The sequence below is a fragment of the Dermacentor albipictus genome, chromosome 1 (genome assembly GCF_038994185.2).
Source record: "Dermacentor albipictus isolate Rhodes 1998 colony chromosome 1, USDA_Dalb.pri_finalv2, whole genome shotgun sequence".
Lineage (NCBI taxonomy): Eukaryota > Metazoa > Arthropoda > Arachnida > Ixodida > Ixodidae > Dermacentor > Dermacentor albipictus.
The window spans coordinates 50095702-50122049 of NC_091821.1; the positions used below are offsets into that span (position 1 = coordinate 50095702).

The 26348-nt window shown below is 47.2% G+C and overlaps 1 protein-coding gene across 1 annotated transcript in view; it reads left to right on the forward strand.

Annotated features, from left to right (window-relative positions):
- The window catches only part of LOC135912015 (uncharacterized), a 56480-nt gene extending 39862 nt beyond the window's left edge, over positions 1-16618 (forward strand). The window contains exon 5 of the mRNA XM_070520930.1: positions 11831-16618. Within this exon, the coding sequence (XP_070377031.1) occupies positions 11831-12081 (251 nt within the window). The 3' untranslated portion in view covers positions 12082-16618. The remainder of the gene's footprint in view (positions 1-11830) is intronic.
- The last annotated feature ends 9730 nt before the right edge of the window (positions 16619-26348 follow it).

The following is a 26348-nucleotide window of genomic DNA, read 5'->3' on the forward strand; positions in this document are numbered from 1 at the left end:
AAGAGTAATATTCACCTGTGGGCCCATCTTCTGTTTGTACAAAAAACGACCGGCGAGTGAAATAGTCGGATAACCAGCGAATCATGCGGCCGCCAATTCCGATAGTCTCCAGGGAGTTGATGACGGCGTCATGTGCAACGTTGTCATATGCACCTTTCACGTAGAGAAAGAGCGCAACTGATATGAGCTTACGGCTTTTCTCCAGTTGCACAAACGTTGTCAGGTCAATTACGCTATCAATTGAGGAACGACCCCGACGAAAGCCTGCCATGGAAGCTGGGTAGATATTGGAACGCTAGAAGTACCATTCTAGACGTGCAAGGGCCATCCTTTCCATCACCTTTCCGATGCAGCTGGCCAGAGCGATAGGGCGATATACCGCTAAATCCAATGGAGATTTTCCGAGCTTTAGCAAAGGTACCAGCCGACTTAAGTTCCATTTCCGGGGAACTGTACCTCTATGCCATGAGTTGTTGAAGCTGCTCAGAATAGCTTTTTACCTCTTGTCCAAGGTGTCCCAGGATAGCATAGGTGACGCCGTCAGGGCCTGGAGAGGATGATCGTTTCGAAATAGCCAGGGCAGCTTCGAGTTCTTCCATAGTAACGGACATGTCCATTTCTGGTAACCGAGCCGCAGGGAGGTCACTCACATCAACGTTGGTGTTGACAGGCTCGCCAGTGAATCTCGCACATAATTCCACCGCTACATCAAGCTCAGTTTGGCCAAGATGGAGGACCAAAGCTGCGAATGGGTGTCGTTGTTGCGGGTATGAACGAAGACCACGGACTTTCCTCCAGATATGTGAAAGCGGCTTCCAAGGGTCCAGCGACTCACAGAATCTCTTCCATCGCTCGCTCTCTAGTTTGTCTATGCGACGCTTAATTTTCTTCTGAATGCGTCGTGCGTCTCTGAGATCATAAATTGATTTAGTACGTCCGCATCGTCGCTCTGCACGCCGTCGAATCGCATGAAGTCTCTCAAGTTCAATGTCGAAATCCGCACGGTTTGACGACTATGATAATAAACACTTGGCAGTTTTCATTGCTTCAGCGATGGTGTCGTCAACGCTGCCGGTGAAATCTCCCCGACACGCTTCTTCCATAAGCGACGTGAACATAGTCCAGTCAGTCTTCTTCGAGCCACTATGAGAGAAAGGCAGAGTGAGTCCATTAATCTTTAGGTAGGTGGGAATGTGATCACTTCCGTGAGTCTCGATGTCGCAAAGCCATTTAACATGTGACGTGAAGCTCCGCGACACTAAGGTCAAGTGGAGGCAGCTGCTATACACCGGACCGCACAATACATCGGGCTACAATCGTTCGTGATGCAGAGGTCACAATCAGAGGCAAACGACACAACATTCCTTCCCCTTGAGTTGATCTTGGTGCTTCCTCAAAGCAAGTGATGCGCATTGAAGTCCCCAGTGATGACCCAGGGGCCATCAGTTGCCTGTAATATATATTTCAGTCTTTCACAGGCAAACTGCCTTGATGGAGAGATGTAACAACCAATAAGAGTGAAAGACACTTTGTTCTTACTGACGCGGAGGCATACGTGTTGGTTCTAGTCATGAGCCTGAACCGTATGCGAAACATAGGTCAAGTTCGTGCGGATGTAAATGAGAACGTTGCTTCGTTCCTCGCATGTGGAAGAAGCAAAAACTTCGCAACCAGATAATCTGTGAGTAGTTGATACGTTCGGTTCGCAAATAACAAGTACAGGAAACTGGTTCTTCAAGACAAATTGGTGCAAATCCAAGATGCGGGACTTCAAGCCTCTGGCATTCCGTTGAAAAATCGTCGCACTTCTAACTTCAGTGCGAAAAGAAAGGTTTGGGTGAGCCATGGTGCTTATATTTGGCTTGCATGTACTGTATTCAGTGCACCCAGTATTTGCAATGCTCTTTGGGTTGTCGGTGTCTGCAGCTTGTTCAGTAGCATACGAATCGTATTCATTAGTGATCGCACCACGACAACCACTTACCAATCCTGTTCAGTCAATTCACCGGCAGGAGATGCTCGGGCTAGATTGCTTCCGTCGTCGTGCAGTGAATCTGCAGGTGGTGGCCGCTTTGGCAACGCAGGCCAGGTTTCGGTGTTCATATTCTTCTCAGTCCCTGTGTCCTTTGTAGGCCTTCCTAATGTGCGTGGACTGGGTGGCAGTGGACGAGGTGACAGTGGACGTGGCACACGCGTCACCGACGCAGCTTTCCTTGAAAGACGTCGGCAGCGGGAGCGTCGCTTCCTGAATTTAGCAGCGGCTTCTCGATGAGAGGAATGATCTTTTGCTATTTATTTTAAGATAGCAATTTCTTTCTTAATTTTTGGGCAGTCCTTTGATGAAGCCTCACGAGATCCGTGGCAGTTTTGACATTTCATGACAGCGGCCGCACATTTATCCGCGGCGTGTGGCTCAGCGCAACGGGGGCACACTATTTCGTTCTCACAGACGCTGATCACGTGTCCTAGTTTCATGCAGTTGCGGCACTGCAGAGGCTTCGGAATGAAAGGCCGGCCAGGATGACGAAAGTGGCCCACCTTAACGTGCGACGGAAGGCAGTTGTCCTTGAACACAATCTTCACGCTACGTGAGTTACCCAGGCGAAAGGCATCAACTATGACGTCATGATCACTCACTGCTTTAACCAGAATCGGCAAGTAATTGCTAAGGATAGCCAAGTCTACGTCGTATACGACACCGGTGATGACATCAGAGCCCGGGATGCGATAGCGCACCTGCATGCCATCAATATCTGTTATCTTGCGGAGGGCGCTAAGAGCACCCGCATGCAGAACATCAACCGCCAGTATATTTTTTCGGGTGTTCACTCTAATGTCCGTGATTTCGTTGAGCACCACGGTCTACAGCTGAATCGAGACAGATTGCGTATTAAGCCGCTTTATGTTACCGTTGGGTATCACAGGCATAAAAAAGATGGTGTTGGTGTCGGGGCTCCGCGTGGGCCCAACAGTTTATGTACTGGAAGACGAAGAGGTCCTGGTGTTCCTACTCTTTGCCTAACGGCTCCGCACAAGTTTGAAGTCATCGTCATCAGAAGGGTCCTCGCTTCTGAACGAGTACACATGGGTGCCTTCGCTATCGCTGTCTGACGCCACCGGTTCCGGCAGACGCCCTGGACGGTCCACGTCCATCGCCACCGAACTTGGCGCGACGACTATTAGATACATTGGAGATTTCACAGAAATAGCCAGAGGTAAAAAACCAACACTCTGCCAAGAGACACTTCGTCGTCGTCGTCGTCCATAAATTTGAGGAGATGTATTATTGTCACTAACCTCCTTTTTGGGTATGAAACGTGCGGGCTCCATGATAGGTCGCGGTCGATAATTACCCCTAAAAACCGGTGTTTCCGTGCGTTTGCATTTGCTTGCCCATTGACACTTACAGAGTAATGCTTCATTGCCTTCCGAGTGACTGTAACAGGGCAGCATTTCTCTGAAGACAGCTCTAAGTTCTGTTTTCGCAAGTACAGCAATGTTAACGTAGCTGCCTTTTGTAGCCTTGCTCGTATCTGCAGTCCTGTCACAGCAGACGCCCAGATGCAGATGTCGTCAGCATAGATTGATACTTGAACTACGTTGGGCAAGCATCCGACTATGCCAACGAGCACTAGGTTCAGTATCGTCGGACCCCACCTTGCGGTACTCCACGGAATGTTTGGTGGTGAGTCATGGCGCCATCATCCGTCGTCACGGAGAAATGCCTGTCGGTCAAATAACTGCATAGCCACTGAAAAGTGCGGCCCCCGATTCCGGCTTCAATCAGAGCCTTTATAATAGCATAATGTGCTACATTATTATAGGCGCTTTTTATGTCAAGGAACAATGCCGCAGTGAGTCGTTTCAGACATTTCTGATGTTGAACAAACGTGACCAGATCTATTACATTATCTATGGATGAGCGCCAACGCCGGAAGACAGCCATAGCATCTGAGTACACATTGTAATTTTCCAGGCACCATTCCAGGCGCGTCAAAATAATTCTTTCTGTTATTTTCTTCATGCAAGTGGGAAGAGCGATGGAGCGGTACGATGACAAATCGAACGGTGATTTACCAGGTTTGAGAAGTGGAACCAAGCGGCTGCATTTCCGTTCACATGGAACCATGCAAACCGTTGCGCCAAGACTCGTTGTAATGGTTTGGCAGCATGAGTCGTGCTTTCTGCCCAAGATTGCCGAGCGCCGCATAGGTAACATGTCCGGCCCAGGTGTAGAAGAGCGCCTGCAAGTCGCCAGTGCCGCTTCAAACTCTTCCATCGAAAACATTACATCCATGCGGGAATCCCGTGGCACAGCTGTGGCACATAGTGTAAGTGCGCGTTGGGGTTGCAAGCTGGCAAGTCGAGCAAAATTCTTCAGCAATGTCAATTTCTCTTCGACCTTGGTGCGAAGAGAGCGATTTGGAAGGAGCACGCCGTTGCGGTGACACGCGAAGTCAACGCGCGGTTCTCCATATCTGAGATAAGCGCTGAAGCGGATCCAACGACTCACACAATTATTTCCGTCTTTGGGATTGTAGTGCATCAGTGCGCCGTTAAATCTTTTTTTTGCATCCGCCTTGACTCTTTGAAATCCGTGGATGGATTTTGCTCTCCTATATCTTCCTTCAGCCTGCCGGCGACTCGCTTGTCGCTGCAGTTCGGCTTCGCATTCTTAATATTTCGGGAAAGGCTGAAAACTAGGAACTGGGAAGCTTGCTAGCAAGTACACGACCTGCATGATGAGCAACATGGCAACAGAGAACGTCAAGCGGAAAATCAGAGGCTGAGATAATTTCACGGGTGCGGCAATGGAAAAGAAACTTGCTATGAGTAACTACTTAAGAGAAAGAAAAGAAATTAGGAAAGAACCAATATATGGTAACTCAAAGGGAAGCTCTGTACTTTTCGAAGAGAGATCAGGATGCCTTAGAACACGCACTTATAAAGCGAAATACAAGGAAGAAGAAGCATGTGCTTGCTGCGTCAAAACTAGGGAAACGACGGAGCATGTTTCATTAGAATCTGAAGATATCTGCCCAGCGGTCGATTTGGGCCCCTCTGGCCTCCTTGAATCCCTTGGGTGCAGCGAGAACAGGGGGAAAATAAACATGTCCGCAATAGAGATTAGTAAGAGGCTATGGGAAGAAGAAGTAGTTTAATGAATGGAAAATGTAGAGGTCGGCCGGATAATGGAGCATCTGGCCTGCTACTCTACGTAAGGGAAGGGGAAGAGGGGAAGAAAAAGGGTCACAATGGGGTCACAATGGCTATGGGAAGATCCGTGGAAGAAAAGTAGGAAAACAACAAACAACGGAGGCGTACAAAAACGAAGTTCACAATAGAGGTAGAGAAAGTTCGGTTATGGGAATTTATCGTGTTTTTTTTTTTCCTTTTTTGTTCTTTTTTAACATGGGTAAGACATTAGGCAATATAACAACAAGATCTTGGTGGCGCAACCCACCACCCCGTTCCAAAGGGGACGCTCATAGCATCCATCCATCCATCCATTCATCGCGGCCCACGCAAGAGGCCACGTTTCTACCAGCAAGCCCGCCTTCGTGCTGTAGGGGTTGGAGGACGGACGTCGGGAAGAAAACCCAAAACTTGGGAGGGTTTATTCTACATTATATACAGGGAGGTGAGAGTCAATGAACGGTCGTACAGTCATTACGGGCCGGCAGCAACTCGGACGCTGCGGCCCGCGGCAAGAAGTTCGAGAGAGGTGAATCAGGGAATCAGGGAATGTCCCAGAATGCTCAGGTCTCTCTGGAAGGCTTCTTATAAACCCTTCGAGCACTGTAAGTCACGTCATGTTTGACCAATGGGAGAGTCCGCTCCGATGACGCCACTTTCAGCCAATGGTAGGCGCCCGTGTCGCGGTGTCACACCTGGCGGCTCTCTGCGGCCTTGCCTCGCAGACTGGCAATGCACTTCTAACGAGGAGAAGGGGAGGGCTGCTCATGCTCCATTGTCCGAGGCCCACCTGCTAATCCCGGCGGCGCACGAACTTGTTGGCACGTGAACTTGTTGCCTTAAACTTGTTTGCTCGGCCGCTCCTCTGGAATGTGCTTTCCTGCTTCGGCATTCCTCAATTAGCTGTGCTGCGACTCGAAGTGGTTTGGGGAACTCGAAGTAATCGCAGGAAACAGCTCCATATCTAACAGCTCGTCCTCGCCCCGGTTGTTCTGAATGGCCGGTGAACTCAATTCGCTGGCCATGAGGAACGCTGAAAGAAGCTGCAGGGTACTGGGGTCGAGCCTCGTTTGACAACCCTCGGGATCCTGGGCCCTGGAGAACATACGTCAAACAAACCAAACAACACAGCGCTGCACCACGCGTAAGCGCAGGCTCTTCACCCCTGACTCGCCAGGCCATTACTGAGTCAAAATGAACCCTGATCTTTTATTTCCCCAATTTTGACCAACAGTTCCAACCACCCTTCCAAACAGCCATCCATTTCTCCTCGAATGCCGACAAGACCAGAGTACTATTGTTGTTGCAAAACAAAAGGGTCGTTGACGATGCAAACAAATGAAAACAGCCGAACATAACTTAAGTGGCCTAACTACACGAACAGCATGTTTCCAATCTATCGCAGTGGCGTACTTATCGCACGTATTGGTGCCACTGAACAATCTGGTCAACCTCACAAGTACGTAATCACAAGCGCACTAGCCTTGTGGTCACTAAACAGAACGCGTACTTGCGTTGTAGGCAAACTTTTCATTTACGCTTACTCACGTTTCTTCCCTGAAAGTCCTACAGGACACGTGACGTAAACGAACAATTAAACTTGCGGGACTTACACACTCCGCAGAACTCTTAAAATAATGCGTCTTTTAATAACTCGTTCCACGCGTACTTATCAGAGAAGTCAGAATACGGCTGCCCTCCACACACACTAGCAACCCAGTCATAAAGTCTGCTTCCCTCCGTCCACACAGGACACGCGCTAATGGAACTAAGAACGCTTCTCCGTGCAAATCATGCACTCACTGAAAACCTACGCGCTTAACCTTGCAAAATTCAAAAATACTTAAAAAGAAAGAAGGTTAAATAACACACGCGCTTTACCATAGGCCTTTCGACGATAACCTTGACCTTTAGGTTACTCACACATACACAAAAAAAAGCCTATCTACTTATTAATGAGCATCTCGCGAGACTACATGTTTACATAAACCTCATCTTTCAAATCACGGAGCTTCTCAAACGAAAACACAAACAAAGCTCAAACCTTACACATTGAAAGAAATCCTAGTCTCAAATCGCGAAAAACTTTCCGATGCTCAAAATAAAAAAACAAGACACTCCATTTCTACGGAAGGGCTCTTCGCCTCCCTTTCCAAACGCTTATGTCTGACTCATACTCTGAGCCGTCCTCGCGGTGGTCGCGGCTTGAAAGCTACTCTGGCTGCCGAGAGACAACAAAAGGGCTGACTCACTATCAGCTCCCCCAAGACGTTACGGTCTCCTGCCAATTTGCGTCCCCGCGCCCCGCTTTCAACACGAACTCGATTAACCGCGTCGCTACTCCCCACCTGGTCTCGTCCTGCCACCTTGCATTTCTTCGAACTGCACGCTGAGCTATGAAAAGAACTACGGAACGACGAGGAGTTTATCTGCCTCGTGCCCTTTGTCCGCGTCCGTGCAGAACATTCTTCGCGGTCCCCCTTTGACCTGTGGCTCAAACGTTTAGGATGCGTCAACATCGTCAGCGACGACCGCACCTTTCTTCTCCTCGCGCCCTGCCCATTTGGGTTTCTCGCCATTTTTGGCAGCGCTACATTATTTACCGACTTTCGGTCTTTACCGCGCTTCTTTTTACGGCGCTTTCCCTTTGCACTCGCTTTCATGTCGCCTCGTGCCTCGTGCTGGCCGGTACACATTTCGTCGGCCCGGATCGGTCTCTTACCCGCACAGTCTGAGTGATTCTCACTTAAGTCAACACTCTCTCTGCCTCGACTGGCGGACAGCTCAACCGACTCTGGAACAATGCAGCAGGCTTTGCTCGAGTTAGACAACTCGCACTCTTGCGAACTGCCCTCTACTACATTGCCCAGCGCACGCTGTGCATCGACACACAGCCCGTCGGTATCGATCGCTGTCTCACGCGCACAGTCCGAATGATTAACAACGGAACCATCCCTCTCTAGGCTATCTAGACTGGCGGAGAGCCGCACCGATCCCTGAACAATGCAGTTGTTCTCTCGTGAGCTACGGAGCTCGCCACCCCGAGAGCTATTCTCAACTGCATCGTCCAGCTCGCACTTCACTTCTGCACGCAGATCTGGCTCTACATGGGTGCTCGCGTCTGTCGCGTCAACAGTACCCTTTTCCTCGCTAGCAACCTCGCTAACCTTACCAGCGACGCACACACGCGGTAACTGTGCCAATTTGTTCGCAGCTGGCCTAGCTGTCTCCACAGTCATCTGTTGGCACAGCACCTCGTCGCTCTCACTCTGGCCTTTAACGGCCTCTATCGCCACTAAGGCATCGTTAGCAGCTAGCCTTTTCCCTTTACTTATGAATCTGCAGCTAATCTCACAGGCACTACTCTTCTCGTCGGCTTCTGGCGAAAATCCGCTAGACACTTGCTCATTCTTTCGCTCTGTACTACCTACAGAATTCACAGACATCCGTTGTCTCTGTGCCAATAACTGATCACAATGCTGTATCTCTTTGATCAGTGCTGCCTTCTCTCTCTCATACTTTTGCTCACGCTCTCGCTTACGTTCCTGATACTCATGTTCGCGTTCCTTCTCACGTTCGTGACGCTGACACCTAAGAGTAAGTTCTTGAAGCTCATGCTTCCGTTCATTCTCGCGTGCTTCACGCCTACTCTCACTCTTAAGTTCACGACGCTCTCGCAAACGTACACGACGCTCTCGCTCCCGTGGTTCCTGTATCACCTCCCAAGCAAGCTCAATGCTTTTGTCATCATTGCCACTATCGTTAATCGCCTTTATGATTGCTGGCGTTTCCATCCGTTCGTCCGCCTCAACTCCCAAATCGTCGCACACCAACAACAAGTCTAACCTCGTCAACCTTCTAAGATCCATGGCAGCTGCCCCGACAGGTGGCCAAAACTGTTTTCCTTAATTAATTTGTGCAAATACACAGTGCATCAAACTCCCGATTCCCAGAACTATCAAAATTGAACACACAACCTTTGAGTCTGGCGAATCATAAGGAAAAAAACCACGCGCTCACTTACGGTTGCAGCACCCTGCCATCCGGCTCATTCGTCCGCTGTTCCCGGTTCCTCCGGACTCCCTGGGTCGAAGGCTCGCTCCTTCTTCGCTACTCCCAGTTTCTTCGGACCTCTTTCGACGAAGGCTCTCTCTTCTTCGCTCTTCCCGGTTCCTTAGGATCTCTCTCGACGAAGGTTTATCCGTAGCGCTGCCACCAGCTGATGCATTCGGAGGCGATCTCACCGCTGCCAACCAGATGTAGGGGTTGGAGGACGGACGTCGGGAAGAAAACCCAAAACTTGGGAGGGTTTATTCTACATTATATACAGGGAGGTGAGAGTCAATGAACGGTCGTACAGTCATTACGGGCCGGCAGCAACTCGGACGCTGCGGCCCGCGGCAAGAAGTTCGAGAGAGGTGAATCAGGGAATCAGGGAATGTCCCAGAATGCTCAGGTCTCTCTGGAAGGCTTCTTATAAACCCTTCGAGCACTGTAAGTCACGTCATGTTTGACCAATGGGAGAGTCCGCTCCGATGACGCCACTTTCAGCCAATGGTAGGCGCCCGTGTCGCGGTGTCACACCTGGCGGCTCTCTGCGGCCTTGCCTCGCAGACTGGCAATGCACTTCTAACGAGGAGAAGGGGAGGGCTGCTCATGCTCCATTGTCCGAGGCCCACCTGCTAATCCCGGCGGCGCACGAACTTGTTGGCACGTGAACTTGTTGCCTTAAACTTGTTTGCTCGGCCGCTCCTCTGGAATGTGCTTTCCTGCTTCGGCATTCCTCAATTAGCTGTGCTGCGACTCGAAGTGGTTTGGGGAACTCGAAGTAATCGCAGGAAACAGCTCCATATCTAACAGTGCATCGCGTCGCCGCTAGAGTTTCCCGGTAAACATTACGGTTACGTACGCTGCAGTTGCCAGGAAGCGCGAGAAGCAATCAGGGATCTTTGGACGCTATCGCATTCCACTCTTAAAGGCGAAGCTTAAGCGTCGTCCAAATTTTTAAATAAATATATATATATATATCTCTTCACCCTTGGTTACCTTCATGGCCATCGCCAAGATGAACGCACGTCTGTGCGAAAAAATAAATGATCTTGATAATTTGATGTCTATGTCGTTGTTTTTCAGTTGACAACAAAACGAAAACTACGTTGAATGGAGAGTCGGCTATCCCAAAGCCATGGCTAACCAAACGACGCTCTGAGGGAGTTATTTCTATAAGTGCACCCCTCTTGAAAAACAATGACCGAAGCCTGCTGAAAAATGTACGTGGCGTCGCTCTCGTCCTACAAAAGTTGTAAGCGCAGGTCATAAGGCGTTAGGCTAACTACCTTATTCAAGTAGTTTCGTTTCAAGGACATTAAGCTATGGGAAAAATGATTTGATAAAAAGACATTTTAATCACATAATTACCCTTTTCGTCACAGGCTTTACGGGACCGGCCTAAATCGCAAAGTAGGAAGCAGCCACTCTGAAAGGCTACGGCACCTGATATCCGTAGAGCTTCCGTAACGAGTACGTGCTTCGAGACAGCCGTCGCCAGAGTTTTAAGTGAACTGACCTAATTAATGCTGTCGAAAACGCTACCCCGCGGCATGTTCCCTAATTGAGTCCATGAACGTGCTAGCGGGTCACATTTATTTATTTCGTGTTTTTGAGCATGCCGAGAGATGAAGCGCTATCAACTATTGCACGAAGCCATACAATGCGTATCGTTATTACCATTTCACAGTTCAGTGCCGCACCTACACGCCGACGCCGATGATGTGATCATTTGGCGAAATTGCTATTGTCCAATCATCAGTGCTTTCTCTCGTTGTTCCAGCCAGGAACCAACCAGGTCAAATAAGCACTTTTCTTTAATTAGCAACGCCACACAGTTCAGTTAGTGTAGTAAACGCGCGCACACACACACGCATCAACACAAAAATAGACAGAGGGAGAGCAAAAATAATTAATTGCCAGGCTTAGCTTGGTTAAGCCAAGAATGCGTTGCATATTGCGCGAGTTGGGGCCCAGCTTTTCCTCCGGCTGTCGTGACGTCACGTCACGTGGTTGCGCTAAAGGTCAATGGTGGCTGCCCGGCCGCGCCCAAGGGCTGAACTGAGTGATTGCAATATGCAACGCATAAAAATAGAAGCAACTTAAGTACAAACATAGCAAACTTAAAAGAGAATAGACCCACATATGAGACGCGCAGCTATGAACAATGGCTCATACCCTCAATGGTGGCTGCCCGGCCGCGCCCAAGAGCTGAACTGAGTGATTGCAATATGCAACGCATAAAAAACGAAGCGCGAGCATAATTTCAAGCCTCGTTGCTGACGCTGCACGCATGCACTGTTTGAAAGCGCACTGACGATCCGAAATCCGAAAGAAGGCATGGCGAACAGGAATGTTTACCTGCACGCACCAAGCACGCTTGTTTGGATTTTTGCGTAACAAGCGCTGTTACGCAACATTTGAAAGTCCCGTGCGTTATCTAACGGGCCTCGTTTCCCGCCTTGTAGTTCCGGTTCGCCGTTGTATTGTAAGATAGACACGAATTAGCGAAACGCGAGAAGAGGTCATTTTGCGCAGAGAGAAATGTTGCGCGACGGCACCCTCCTTTATTTCTTTCTTCTCGCAGAGGAGACGGGTCAGACAATGGTGGTGCGCAGCTGCGCCCTCGACAGCGGGACGCTGACCGTGGACACGGAGATCGTGCGCATGAGTCACTGCGGCGGCTTCTACTTCGAGGACCGCTACGTGCGGGGCTGCCTGCAGAGCTGCTTCGAGGACGCTTGCAACGCGGCCGGTGGCGGCCCTCACAGGCGCCCGCTGCTCACGCTGGCCGCGCTTTTCCTCGCCTCAGCCGCCACGCTCGGCTTGGCCCGCTGATGAGACGCCTGGGCGAAGGCCGCTGCCAAGGACTTGTTGTTGGTCGTCGGCTACAGGCCTGCATGCATGTGTGCGCGCGTGCGTGTGTGTACGCAATTCAGCGTCGTGTGGGGGACTCCCATGTGTGGATGGAACCAGAAAATAAGCGCGGTGTGCTCTCCTTGCAGACGCATCCGTGCATCCTATAAAGTGCGCGTGAAGATGAGTGGTCCCGAGTGCCGTCGGTGGTTGACATTTACGTTGTGATTATCTTTTTCTTGTTGCACGTGGGTCAGCCGCCTACTGTATCGTCGCTTGTGCTGTATACTGTTTTATCTGCTGTTGCGAGAAAACAGGAGCGAGGGGAAGGACAGGGAAGTCATAAACATGGGAGTATTTGGTTCGCTACCCTGTGCTGGGGGAGGGGAAACGAGGTAAAAAGAGCAAGAAATATGGAGATGGTAACTGTTGAAGGCCCGTGCAAAGTATATACTATTTGGGTGGTTGCTGCGCTGCTGTCCATCGCCCTGTGTCCTGTGTAAAGGCTAGCGCTCCATCGAGACCTTCTGAGCCTTCACGGCTAAGCGCAGCCAATCGACCGGCTATTTAGCTGAGTCGGAGTCACTGAGCAGCATCTTGTCATCAGAGCGTACTGTGATGTCCGATAGGAGCCACACCGGCCGCATTTTCTCTGTGTTCGATGAAAATTGTTTTAAATAAATAAAAAAGAACATTAAAATTAACCGCAAAAGCAAACATTAAGCGCACGACATACGTTATAACCAGTGATTAATAATACGGTATTTACGGCTATTCTGCTTTACTATTATTCGCATTACCATTGCATAAGGCCCATATACAAGCAGAAGCGCCGCATTCTCAAACCAAACAAAACGTCCCAGCGTCACTTGAGACCTTCCGTGAAGGTAGTGCGCCCACGTTTATAAATATGAGCTGTGCCTTTAGCTGTAGCAAAGGCTCTATAAACTAGAAAGCGCAAATTAAACCAAATTATGTTCAGGGGGCAGCAAAAGTTTAGAGACATTTCGGAGCCGTAAAACATAAAATCGCGGCAAATAACTTAGGAGCTCCACTTGTATCGTTAAAATCGCGCAAGAAAAAATGTGATCCCCTTGAATGAAACACAAGTCCTTAGCCGTGTTACGCAGGCGTTCGTGGAGGCCTGAAGGAAGACCTTAGAAACTGCAAGTCGTATACTAAGGGGCAGAGCTCACATTTCTTTAATGTATTGCGGCCCTCTTTACCCAAATGACCTTACGTCATGGTATCGTCATAATTAATTCAAGGCGATTTTAGAGGCAACCGTACGACCGAGACAACTGAAGTTGTGCTGTGCGGGTGCTTTCTGAGGGCGCTCTTCTATGTCAAAGCCATATACATGCTCCAGTTAAAAAGCACAACCTCGCTGGTAGCCGTATTTGTTACTTACTGCAACGTTGTCGTCCATAGACATTTCCTCCTTGTGATCGACTAGAGACAGGACTGTACTGACTGCGACAAGTCAAAGGCCTGTAAACGAAGCCAGTCATCTGAGCCTGCCGCTGCTAAAGATATGGGCCGGTATTCATAAAAGACCTCTTACGCTAGCGTTGTTCACAGGAAAAACTTCCAGCCAATCTCCTGATGCTGGACATATCATTAGTGAAGTCGATCGGCTAATGGCAAAGAACACGTGTACGAACGAAACGCTTTGTGAATTCGACGCCTGAACATTCTTCGCCGTGGCGGATAATACATTGTTCGGGCAATGGTAGCAACATGCGAGTATAGCAGGGGCGCACTCGTAACCTTTTATCCCAAAATAAGCGAAAAGCTTCGCAGCGTTACGCAATGCGTCAGACGCGCCAGATGTGATCGAGAGACAGTCACTAAGACTCGACTAATTTCCTGCGTGTCCGACTGAGCTCGTGCACGATCAGTCAGCAGAGGATCACAGACGTCTCGCGGATGCAGACACTTTTTTGCTGCGCTGGCCTGATCTAAGGCTCTAAGGGTCAATGACCCTTACAGCCTTAGAGACCTGTGACAAAAGGCCAAAGGTCATGGGCAATGTTGTTCCGGTTTTTAATTAAACGTGCACCGTGCTCTCGCATTTCCATAAATGTTTGCGTCGAAGTGAGGAACATCGGAAGATCCTCGTCCACACCTTCTAAAGTACACACACGATCAAGCCAAATTATTATTCACCGTTAGCGAGATATATTCGGCTGGGCAGAGTTTCGTTACAGGGTATACGACAGAAAGTAACTTCTTTACATTGCCAGACATGGGGTTCGAATGGTGGAAACGGATTTAAGCACGACTGGAATGATTTGTTGCAGCGGCACCGAGACAGGCTGAAGGCGCTTAATACCTGCGTCTGCACTTCGCGTTTGTGAATAAGAGGCGTCATACAATCAGCGCATAATGCGATTCCATGACAAAGTACGGTATGACAATTCAATGAAAGTGATGACAGCGTAAAGGTGCTCTGGCAAGGTAAAAAAAAAAAGGACGCTTGCGCCATGTTAATGCGGCGGAGCGCGCATTGTTGTGCGCCGCACGAAGCTGTTACCGATTTGCCCAGTGAGTCGCAGGGTCTTTATACCCTTTGTCGCGTTATACATGCGTAGCTGACGTTTTCTACAAGGGGCCCCGCTAAACAAGGCTAGTTTCATTCGTACTTATTACACCGTCGCTTGTACTGTTGTGCCACCCCATATGTGATTAAGCCGTCTACGTATAGCTCTCGCTATTACGCCTTCACCTGTATATGTTGACCAAACATAAAAGCAAGTGCTTATTTTCGCTATTCCAAATACTGTAATAAAATAAAACGCCAGCTGCATTGTGTCTTCACGCGAAAATCTTTGTTGTCACACTTGAAGAGCTAGGTAGACCACCGATGTGTGGCGCATAACTCCACCACGCCATGTACCAGAGATGAGGCGGCGCTAAAGTTGCCTGAAAATTTACTGCCGATGCTGACCGTTCTTTGAACGACGCGAAATGTTATTCTGCGCTTGTCGCACTATACCGTGCATCAAAGGCTATAGAGACCAAGATCGATGTGATAGTAATGGGCAGCTGCGGTAAAAATACGACAGACATGTGAGCAGCGAACGGAATGCGCATGGTGTGCATTCAAGATTTCTGAAGCGGTAGTCTCCGCAGCACCGAAGCCCCGGAACAAAATGTTGCCTCCCTTTCTGAAAATGCAACGAGAAAGCTAGCAGGAAGTCGTCTCCTCTACCCGGCGCTCCTTTGCAGAGAAGCTTGCTTGCGGTGTTGCAAACATTCGGTTTTCCTCATTCGAACATGCATGGAGCCCGAGAGTGAGGCCAAAGGACTGAAGCAACGGTTTTCTCCACAACGCGTCCAATTGGCTGAAATCAAAGGGATATGTACTGTAGGAGGGGCCACCCAAAATAAAGCGAAATAGCGCTGCGCTGGGCGGAACTACCACGTGGTACGCATTTCTCCTGCTCGCCATGCGTCGGGCAACTCGTTTTGAGATCATTGTACCCAGTGGCGTCTCCCGGGAATGTGTACAGCATTTTCTTCGCGAAAAGAGTTTCGCGCGCTTCTCGTTTGTTGTGATTGCCAATTTAAGAGAAACAGCGCGCGCCTGTGAAATTGTGTTGCTCGGGAAAAAAAGCCGCAGAAACTGTTGAGATTTTAAACACTGCTTTCAAGAACGATTGCTATAGTAAAAACTCGAGTGTACGTGGGGTTCTCTCGGTTCGAAAAAGGGGAAAATACTGATTCATGACAAATCTTGTTCTGGACGTCCGTCAACTTAACATGCAAATGAAAATGTCAAAAAAATTCGTGCTCTTGTGCTTGAAGACCGACGACGGACCATTGAAGAGCTGCGGAACTTATCTGGACTATCTTGGAGCTTGGTTCAGCGAATTTTAACAGACTATTTGGGACTGGGAACGGTCGCTGCGAGATTTGTGCCACGAATTCTGACAGATCAGCAAAAGGTCGTCGAGTGGAAGCATGCCGTGCTTTGAAAGAACAACGCCAAACCAAACTAGACTTTCCTTCCAAGTTGATTAGTGGTGACGAAACTTGCATGACGCTATTTTTAAGGCCTTGAAATTAAACATCAGTCAAGTCAGTGGAAGACGCCATTGTCACCCCGTTCAAAAAAAGTACGTCAAGCGAAGTTAAGCATCAAGACCATGCTCGTTTATCTCTTATGTGAGTGGGATAGTGCGTTCGGAGTTAGTTCCGCCAGATCAGACTGTTATTCAAGCTTTCTATTTAGAATTACTGAAAGTATTGTGCCAGATTGTGCGACAAAAAAAAAGGCCTGTTTTCTGGCAGTTGGGAGACAGATTTTTCCACCATGACAATGCACCAGCTCACGCAGCCATCTCAGTGCGCCAGTTCTTGTCAAAATATAACATGACTCCGTTGCCCCACGACCCTTACTCACCTGACCCCGGGCCGCGCGGCTTTCTTTTTTCTTTTTTTTCACGAATAAAGAGGAACATGAAAGGACGGCGATTTGACGACATAGGAAAGGTGAAGAAAAAACAAGATAAGTTATCAGCCACCGAAACAGACGATCTGAAATATGTTTCCAAAAGTGGAATCACAGATTAGACAAATGTTTTAAGTATCATGGAGATTACTTTGAAGGTGGTAAGGTTGCATTGTAAAAAAAAATACGTAGTCTTTAAAAAAAATTTTTTTTACCCACTCGTAGATCGCACGCATACCAACAATTGCATGCACACCTGCGGTGGAAGTTCTGAAGAATATATTCAGGAAAGGAGGGGGGAGGGTGGCGTTCTTTTTCCACTAATTCGCACACAATGATGTAAGTCCATTGCAACGTGTTGAGCAAGTTTAATCGCCAGTATTGATAAACAACTCCTTTAGTAGTTTTCCAGAGAACTAATTAGCATATATCCCAGTTGAAAAAGACAACAGGAATTCCTGTCGCAACTACAGAAATTTCTGTTGTACAACAGGATTTTTCTGTAGTAACTACAGATTCCTGATGGAGCGACAGACTTTTCTGATGTACAACAGACATTTGTTGTTGCTACTACAGAAGTACAGTCTGTCGTATGTCTGTTGTTACAACAGAAAGCTGAAGCTCTGCAACAGATTTTTGTAGTACTACAGAAATTTCTGTTGTACAACAGGATTTTTCTGTAGTAACTACAGATTCCTGATGGAGCGACAGACTTTTCTGATGTACAACAGACATTTGTTGTTGCTACTACAGAAGTACAGTCTGTCGTATGTCTGTTGTTACAACAGAAAGCTGAAGCTCTACAACAGTTTTTTGTAGTACTACAGAAAAAATTGTCATCACTACAGGCACCCTGTTGTCCCAACAGAAATACTCCTGAAGTAACCCGAAAAACTTCTGTAGTGCTACAGAGAGCTGTTCAAATACTACAGAAACCTATTGTGGCAACAGGCCCCCAATTGTCACAACAGAAGTGTTCCTGATGTAATGCGACCAACTTCTGTTGTACTACAGAAAAATGTTGTTGTACGACAGAAACCTATCATTGCAACAGGCCCCCAGTTGTCATAACAGAAGTGTTCCTGAAGTAATGGACAAGCTTCTGTTGTACTACAGAGAACTGTTCCACAACGGGAACCTATCGCCTCAACATATACCCAATGATCACAACAGAAGTTCACTGAAATTGTGTGATGCGACAAGCTTCTGTAGTGCCCGGTTGAAAAAGACAAAAGGAATTCCTGTCGCAACTACAGAAATTCTGTTGTACGACAGAAGTTGTTGACATTTCTTAATTGGGAGACATTTCTGACGTTACGACAGAAATTCTGATTTCGCAACAGAAGCATTCTGTCGCGACAACAAGAGTTCTGAAGTCGGAACAACAGCTTTATATCCTGACAGCGACTCCGACGTTACGACACCAATTCTGACGTCGCAGCAGAAACATTCGGTCGCGACGGCCAAGTGTTCCGAAGTCGCAACAGAAGCGCTTCCCGTCGCGGTCCTTTAAAATTGTATGTTTTTGCATCGGTAGTGTACACTGTACTTTTCTCCTGCGCGGTATTCAATCGCACTTCTCTGAAGCCGGCAATGCCGACACCGATGGCACCGACACCGGTATTAAAGTCGACGTGGCGAATAGTTATAATTGTGCCGTGACGACGCGGCACCAGCAACGCCCTACCGGCCTCCTCAAAATCGGCCGCTGATCAAAATCATACCATCTGCGGGAATGGCTGCGTATCCGTTGTTTTTTTTGTAAGATGTGGCACACAGGCCTGTGGACTTACATGTGCTGTTACACTGACACATTAGTTAATTTCCCAGGAATATTTCACAAGCTTATGCGAAGCGGAAAAGAAGATTTCGGTTGTTCCACAAAGTTGCGTGAAAAGCTGTCTCGCTCGGGTCTCATTAATCTGATACAGTGCTGCCGTGAGAAGCCAGTATGCTGTCAGAAAGAACTCTCATCCACGAATGTTTATGTAGCTATTTTGCATTGAACACACGAATTATATGCGCGCTCAAAAGTGTAAAGAACGAGAGACAACTGTCGAAACTAGCAGTAATAACCCTAAAAGTCAACGTTGTCTATTTCTGAATTTCTTATTTAATATGGATATCGTACATCAAAATCGATGTTCTAGCACTGCACGATGTACTTGTCGACGGTACGAACACTCTTGCTCTTCTAGAGATGCGGCACTTGTCGCGGTGGAGTGATAGCGGATCTTGGCTCTCAAAATGCAAATGTAAACATCGGCACATCAGCACGTCGTACTATTCACATGGCCAAAATGTACACTCGAAGAACATGTCAGGGGTGGTGCAGTGGTAAGATGCCGGGCTGGGAATCGAGAGGTCGCATGTTCGAATCCTAGGCAAAAACGGTTTTTGTAAATTTTTTTTTTACTTTTATGTTTTTCTTTTTTGTGCTAACAAATTTACATAATCTTACGGACGTCTCTGTCAATTTTTAATTCAATATTGATCAAGAACTACAGAACTTTCTACTACAGGACGTCACACTACAGACAACAGAACTACAGGCAACAGAACTACAGGCAACAGAACTACAGGCAACAGAACTACAGGCAACAGAACTACAGACAACAGAACTACAGAAACAACGTCCCAAAATACAACAGACTGGTAAAATTTCCTGTTGTGTTTTTCAACTGTACGTCAAGCGAAGTTAAGCATCAAGACCATGCTCGTTTATCTCTTATGTGAGTGGGATAGTGCGTTCGGAGTTAGTTCCGCCAGATCAGACTGTTATTCAAGCTTTCTATTTAGAATTACTGAAAGTATTGTGCCAGATTGTGCGACAAAAAAAAAGGCCTGTTTTCTGGCAGTTGGGAGACAGATTTTTCCACCATGACAATGCACCAGCTCACGCAGCCATCTCAGTGCGCCAGTTCTTGTCAAAATATAACATGACTCCGTTGCCCCACGACCCTTACTCACCTGACCCCGGGCCGCGCGGCTTTCTTTTTTCTTTTTTTTCACGAATAAAGAGGAACATGAAAGGACGGCGATTTGACGACATAGGAAAGGTGAAGAAAAAACAAGATAAGTTATCAGCCACCGAAACAGACGATCTGAAATATGTTTCCAAAAGTGGAATCACAGATTAGACAAATGTTTTAAGTATCATGGAGATTACTTTGAAGGTGGTAAGGTTGCATTGTAAAAAAAAATACGTAGTCTTTAAAAAAAATTTTTTTTACCCACTCGTAGATCGCACGCATACCAACAATTGCATGCACACCTGCGGTGGAAGTTCTGAAGAATATATTCAGGAAAGGAGGGGGGAGGGTGGCGTTCTTTTTCCACTAATTCGCACACAATGATGTAAGTCCATTGCAACGTGTTGAGCAAGTTTAATCGCCAGTATTGATAAACAACTCCTTTAGTAGTTTTCCAGAGAACTAATTAGCATATGTCACCTGTTTCATGCAATATCTGGCGTAAGCAACGGCAATTAAAGCTAATTTATACCAGCATTATTCTTTACAAGCAAATCGGACAGTACTTTGTCAGATAGCTAATTAGCATCTTTCACCAGTATCATGAAATCCTACACCTTCGCAAGTAACGAAAACTAAAAATAACTTATCGCAGTATACCTCGCCCGTTTCTTTTGGAATTTGGTGCAGCTATGAAAACCGATACAACGCTAAAGCAGCCGTCAATTTTGTGCCCCAACCTCACCACGTCTGCATAATGACAGCTCCAGACGCTATACACACGTAAGTGAAAATATCACACAGCTACCAGTAGTAGTAAAATGCGCAGCCTTTATCGCAGACAGTCCCAGTTAGGTGCAGCAACGACAGTAGCGAAGCAGAAGATACTTTTTTTTTCTAGGAAAGTTCTTTACGCCAGCTGTATTTAAAGGAATCTGGGCGAATCGAATAAAAATAGAGGTTTTAATTAAAAAGTTTGCTAGAGTCAGCAGCTTGAAACCGCTGTTGTAACATTCGGCGAACCATCAAGGGCAACACCGACGCGTCCTGTAAACACCATTCAGTGCTACAGTAAATGTATATGATCGAGTTAGCTGCCCCAAGCGCCGCCATTTTAAACGAACTTGTTGCATGGCATGCACTGTCTAGCCCAACAAGTCAAAGTACAGCGGGCAATAAAACGCCAACCCACAGAGGCTTCTATCATCTTGTCTTTTCTAGTAGTTATTTCGCGCGAAACCTTCAGTTTTTGTCAAACACCAGTGGAATGCGCAGAGGTGCACGCATACCTCGTGCATATCCACGCACGTTCAAATGGCAGAGGCCACGCGATGGTTGAGTTGGATACCTCCGTGCACTACGTGCAAATAAACGAGGACGCGGAATGTTCAGTCGCCCCACTAAATTAGGGGACGCTTAACAGAGGTAGCAACACGGAACTTGCGTGCGAGTAATGTTCCATGGATTCAGATGGGCAATAACTCAACGCTTTCCATAACCCGCCGTGGTTGCTCAGTGGTTATGGGGTTAGGCTGCTGAGCACGAGGTCGCGGGATCGAATCCCGGCCACGGCGGCCACATCTCGATGGAGGCGAAATGCGAAAACACTTGTGTACATAGATTTAGGTGCGCGTTAAAGAACCCCAGGTAGTCAAAATTTCCGCAGTCCTCCACTCAGAAAGTGGTTGTGGCACGTAAAACCCCATAATTTTTTAACGCCTTCCATACGTAGACGACATAAGGCCCTGAGGGGCGCCTATAACCTAAAGCTATTCCATAGTTTTCTATTCCAATTCTGCAATCAGCCCTCCGCGATTAGTCAAAAAATGTTCGGGCAAATCCCACTTCCCCTGTCTGTCACGCGACGTCACGAAAACCGCGAGAGGTCCCGATCTGATACGACGTGTTTACACTGATTATGCATGAATAGACCGAACAAAAGAAAAATAATTATTTCTGATTCGCCATTGCCTTTCTGCTATTGTCAACAGTTTTCGGGCTACGCATACTTCGCTTCTGTCACGGATATCACAAAACCGTGAAAACTCACCGCGTCAAAGTGACGTGTACGCGTTAAAGGTGCATTTATTTTTCCGACCACAACTGAATTTTTTTTTTCTGTATAGCCTGAGACTGCTCCATTCCGAAAGGAATAGAAGATGGCTGCCCGCCGATCACCCAGGCACTGGCTATTCGCACCTGTCGAAGAGCATGGATTTATTTGCGTAGAATAAACTTCTTGCGTGGCAGCATTACGTTATCGAGCCTTTTCGGCAAGTATAGGACATCACTCTGCCAACTCTTCTTTGCTGAGGATCCCTTTTAGTGGCATCCCTGACCTTCCGTTGCACGCCGCCGCTATTTTCCACCAGCCACCGTAAGCTAAGGGAAGCGGACCAATCTCAGATGCCGGCATCACCCTCCTCATCCGGTTATCTATTTTCACTGCGCTGGGTCGGCCCCATCAAAACCCTCTCCACTTGAGCGTGTTCCTCGCCTTTTGTCAGCCAATTATATAGGGAAAACCGCTTAATGTACGCGATTTTATTCGTTTTGAAAGCAGACAAAGGTGACCTCCTATATAAACAAAGAGAGCGTTTGATTGGGCTGTTCAGACAATACTGCGTTTCACCGCCCAATGCTTGCGTCGGCGGTTACGTAAATTTGACGTCAGGAGATTGGAACATAAACAGATTGAAACAGTTTTACGTTGTAGGGCCCCTGAAGGTACACAGATTTCGTTAGAAAGCTGATAATTTCGTTAGAGGGCATGCAGTGACGAAGGCCTCAACTTGTTACGCTTTACCGTCGACTTGATGGCTTCCCCCTTTTATCCTAACTGCTGTCAGCCTATGAATGTGGCGTCACGTATCCGATCTTGCAGGCGTTACCTTAAAAGACAAGTCGCTTTAAAGTCACAACGAATGCCGTCGTTTGGAGAAAACGCGTCGTACACATTGTCATAGGTTGTTCCTTCGATGGGTCTGCACACTTCCGGACTGCAAAATGCTGAGAGATTACCCGCGCTCCAACGCTTGCTTTTGTGACGATTCTTGTATTTTTGTGTGAGCATAGAAACATAACCTAAAGTAGTCCACTTTCCTAACTTTTTCTCAGCGTCTCTATCTCTCTCGAAGCTTTACGGTATATGGGAACCACCCAACTCGCGAAGTGTTAAGGACATATCAGCACAGTACAGTGACTTGGGGGCCACCACAATGTGCACTATTTGGATGAAATCGGCCAGACCTTGTAGATAACAGAAGTTCTGGGCTCTTTTACTGTATGCGTCTTCTAGGAAAGCCGATGTTCCACTTGAAAACAGTGCTTTGGAAGAAAAAAAAAGAGAGAGAAAAATATAATATACGATCGTGGTATGTATTGCTCATTGAAATGTTTAGGCCTCTCGGTCTTTTCACGTGATGTCATGGTTCTACGTCTGCATGCAGGCCTTATGTTATCACAAGGGTGTTTAGTGAACATCCGCAGCTTCTTCCACGCGAAAGAGTAAGTGTCGGGACCATTTTCATCAAACGGGGTTTCAAACACGAATATCACATTAACTTTACCTGCACGCGTGAAAATATCGAGCAGATATCAGGCGCCAACAGCTTAGGAAGAATTTCGGTGAGCGCTTGCTCTTCGCCAGATAAGCGAAAGTTGTTGTATTCACAGCAACAGTTGAACGTTTTACCGGGTGACACCCGCACATGCGGACGTTCGTAGGGAGTTTTAGTTTTTGCGCACCCAAAAGTTAGGGGACGCGATTTGCCGGGCGTACGAAAGAACGCAAGCAGGGCTTTGGGAGCGCGAAGACGCTTGGGTGCACCGTTCCTAAAACTCCCTGTTATATATACTTACGTGGGTTCACGTTTCGCCGTGCATGTTGTCGTTACTTGCGCGTATACAAATAAACTATTGTTTCTCTCACTGGAATCGAGTGCGAACATTTTTTTTTTTCACAAGCGCGTGCTGCGCGCCCCATCGCCGCGGCCCAGAAATCCGCGAAGAAGCGTCACCACCTCGTCCGCAAAGCAGTCACGTGGTGCGGAACTCGCTGCGATTCGAAGCAAGGAGCCGAGCAGCTCTCGGCACCTCCGGAACAAGCCGGATCTACTGGCGGGGCGAACCAAGCGTGCGCAATTATAGCTGCACGCGTTGCATCGACGCCCTGGCTGCCATGCAATCGGTGATAGACGAACTCGTATATGGTTACGTGCGCAGCATTTACTAGGTGATTAAAGATTGAGCCGGCACGAGCGACCGAAATTCGCTCAAAGTCGTGCTGTGCTGCGACGCTATATGGAGGGCGATGATGACACTCTAGATGACTGCAGCAGAAGATGCAGACCTACTGGTGTTACGCTACACCTTTGACGAAGGGCGTACGTGTCGGACACTAAAATCGCTTATAGATGTGGTACAGCTGCTCCCTGAATCCATGTCCCGCGTTCCGCGACTAGAGCACGAAAAACACAAAGACAGCACAATAGACGCGGACAACTGTGTGCGTCCTTCGTGATCTATGTAGGATGTCCCAGCTAACATTAACCAAGCTCTTCAGCGAAAAAAGAATTAAAAAAAAAACATTGAAAAAAACATGGTGCGAGATACAGTTTTAAGACCTACTGTGACCAGTCGTCAGATTTTCGACAACCAAAGCACCGCAGGTTTTATAATTGCATCTTGCACCATGTTTTGTATTTTTTTTATTAGAACAGCTTGGTTAACGTTAGCTGGGACACACGGTATATAGTCAGCTCATATGGAATACCGACAAGCCCTAGTTTACAGTAATTCAATGCATTTCTTCGCTGTTTATTTATTTATTTATTTATTTATTTATTTATTTATTTATTTATTTATTTAAAAGCCTACATCGCCCAGTTGGGCATTATTGTTGGGGGTTCGAAACAAGAGCCACAATCAAAATAATAAAGCAGATAGGCACAGTTGTCCCTTAAACATTCAACTAAAGCATGCATCTTGCAAGGAAGAAGAAAACATATTTGCGGGATCATCGATCACACTGCATCCAACCGATTCCATTCGGAAATCGTAAAAGGAAAAAAAGAATGCGCAAATACATCCGTGCTACATTTCACGAACCTTTTTAGCATGATCATTTCTGTGTGATATGCAGCGTGGGCTCATGTAGAATTATTAAAACCAGTTTCATCATACAAAACGTAATATGAAAACTTTTAAACGCAAAAATTTTCTTCACTGCTGAAGAGGTTTCGAACCTAATTCATTCTTAATGTGAGTTATACTGTAATTAAAGTTATAATTACCACTGCCAAACGTGCAGCACGGTTCTGTATGCGTTCAGGCTTATAGATTAGCGTTTGGCCATGAGGATACCATACTGTACAAGTATATTCGAGAATTGGACGCACTTTGGTGACATACAGAGCTTCATACTCAAATCCGCCCCAAGCTGCCTTAAAGGCAGTTTGGGGCGGATTTCAAGTTACGTGTAATGGAATTTGACACATTCTGGCTTTACCAGTTACATACAGCCTATATTTTTATTCCATGATAGATCCGAAGTAGACATCAATGTACTTAAAATGTTCAATGCGGCCGAGCAGTGGCTATAAAAATGGAAGGGTTTGCATTTCCTAGTAAAACTAATAAAACAACACTTACATTCAAATTCATTTCCCATTTTTCGCACCACGATACCACAGTGTCAAGATCACGTTGCAAGACGTGAATATCATCCATGCCGTGTATATATTTACAAATGACACAATCGTCCTCGTACAGCCTGACATTAGAAGTTAACAGTTCTGAGAGATCATTAATATAAACTAAAAACAATCAGTGGCCTTCCACTTTGTGAAGAAGTTTGACCAGCGAAGCTGTGTATGTGAACCCCTTAATGGCGAACTGCACCTCCACCGCGGGTCGACCCGGCACTGCACCATCTTCTGGATCGGCCCACGTACGCGAAGTACTTAACGCCTGCTTCACCTCTGTCGCGGGTAGGCCTATCTTCGGGATTTTTTTTTTCTACACGCGGACCCGGCAGGGAGGAAACTAGCCCTTAACAGCTTCGCTGTAAAAGTAGTGGTCCTGGCAGTGAACCTTGTGGCACTCCGGAAGTCACGTCAACATACAAAGAAGAAGAACCATTTACGACAGCGGCCTGCTTTCTACAAGATAGATAATCCTTCACCCAACCAAGAACAGAAGCAGGCAATACTAAAAATGTAGTAGTAGTAAAATACCATGCGGAACAGTGTCGAATGCCTTCTGAAAATCAAGGGATACCGAATGAACTTGTGGCCCCCTATCGTATAAACTTAAAACATCATGAGAAAATTCACAAAATTGTGTAACACGATAAACGGACCTAAAACCATGCTGTACTGAAGAGAAAAAATTATTGCTTTCCAAATGTTTTATAATACTGCTATAGATTACGTGCTCAAGGGTTTTACAGCAGGCACTTGTCAAGGAAATCGGTCTGTAGTTAGTGACGCTATTTCTGTTACTGGACTTTAGTATTGGCACAACACTCGTGAACATCCACTCAGATGGGAGTTTCCGATCTACTAGTGATTTAGAAAACAAAATAGCTAGAAAGGCACCAGAGCTCTCGCACATCTCTTCAATACATGGTTGAACATCGCGTCAGGCCCTGGAGCCGAGTTTGAATAAAGGCATTCGAGAAGAGTGCACACACCATTTGTGGAGACAATGTCAGCCATAGGTTCAAAAGCGCGGCGCGTAACAAACGGCATTTCACCTTGGAATAGTTCGGAAAACACAGGCTGAAAATATCTCGCTTTCTGTATGTCTTCCGATAAGTT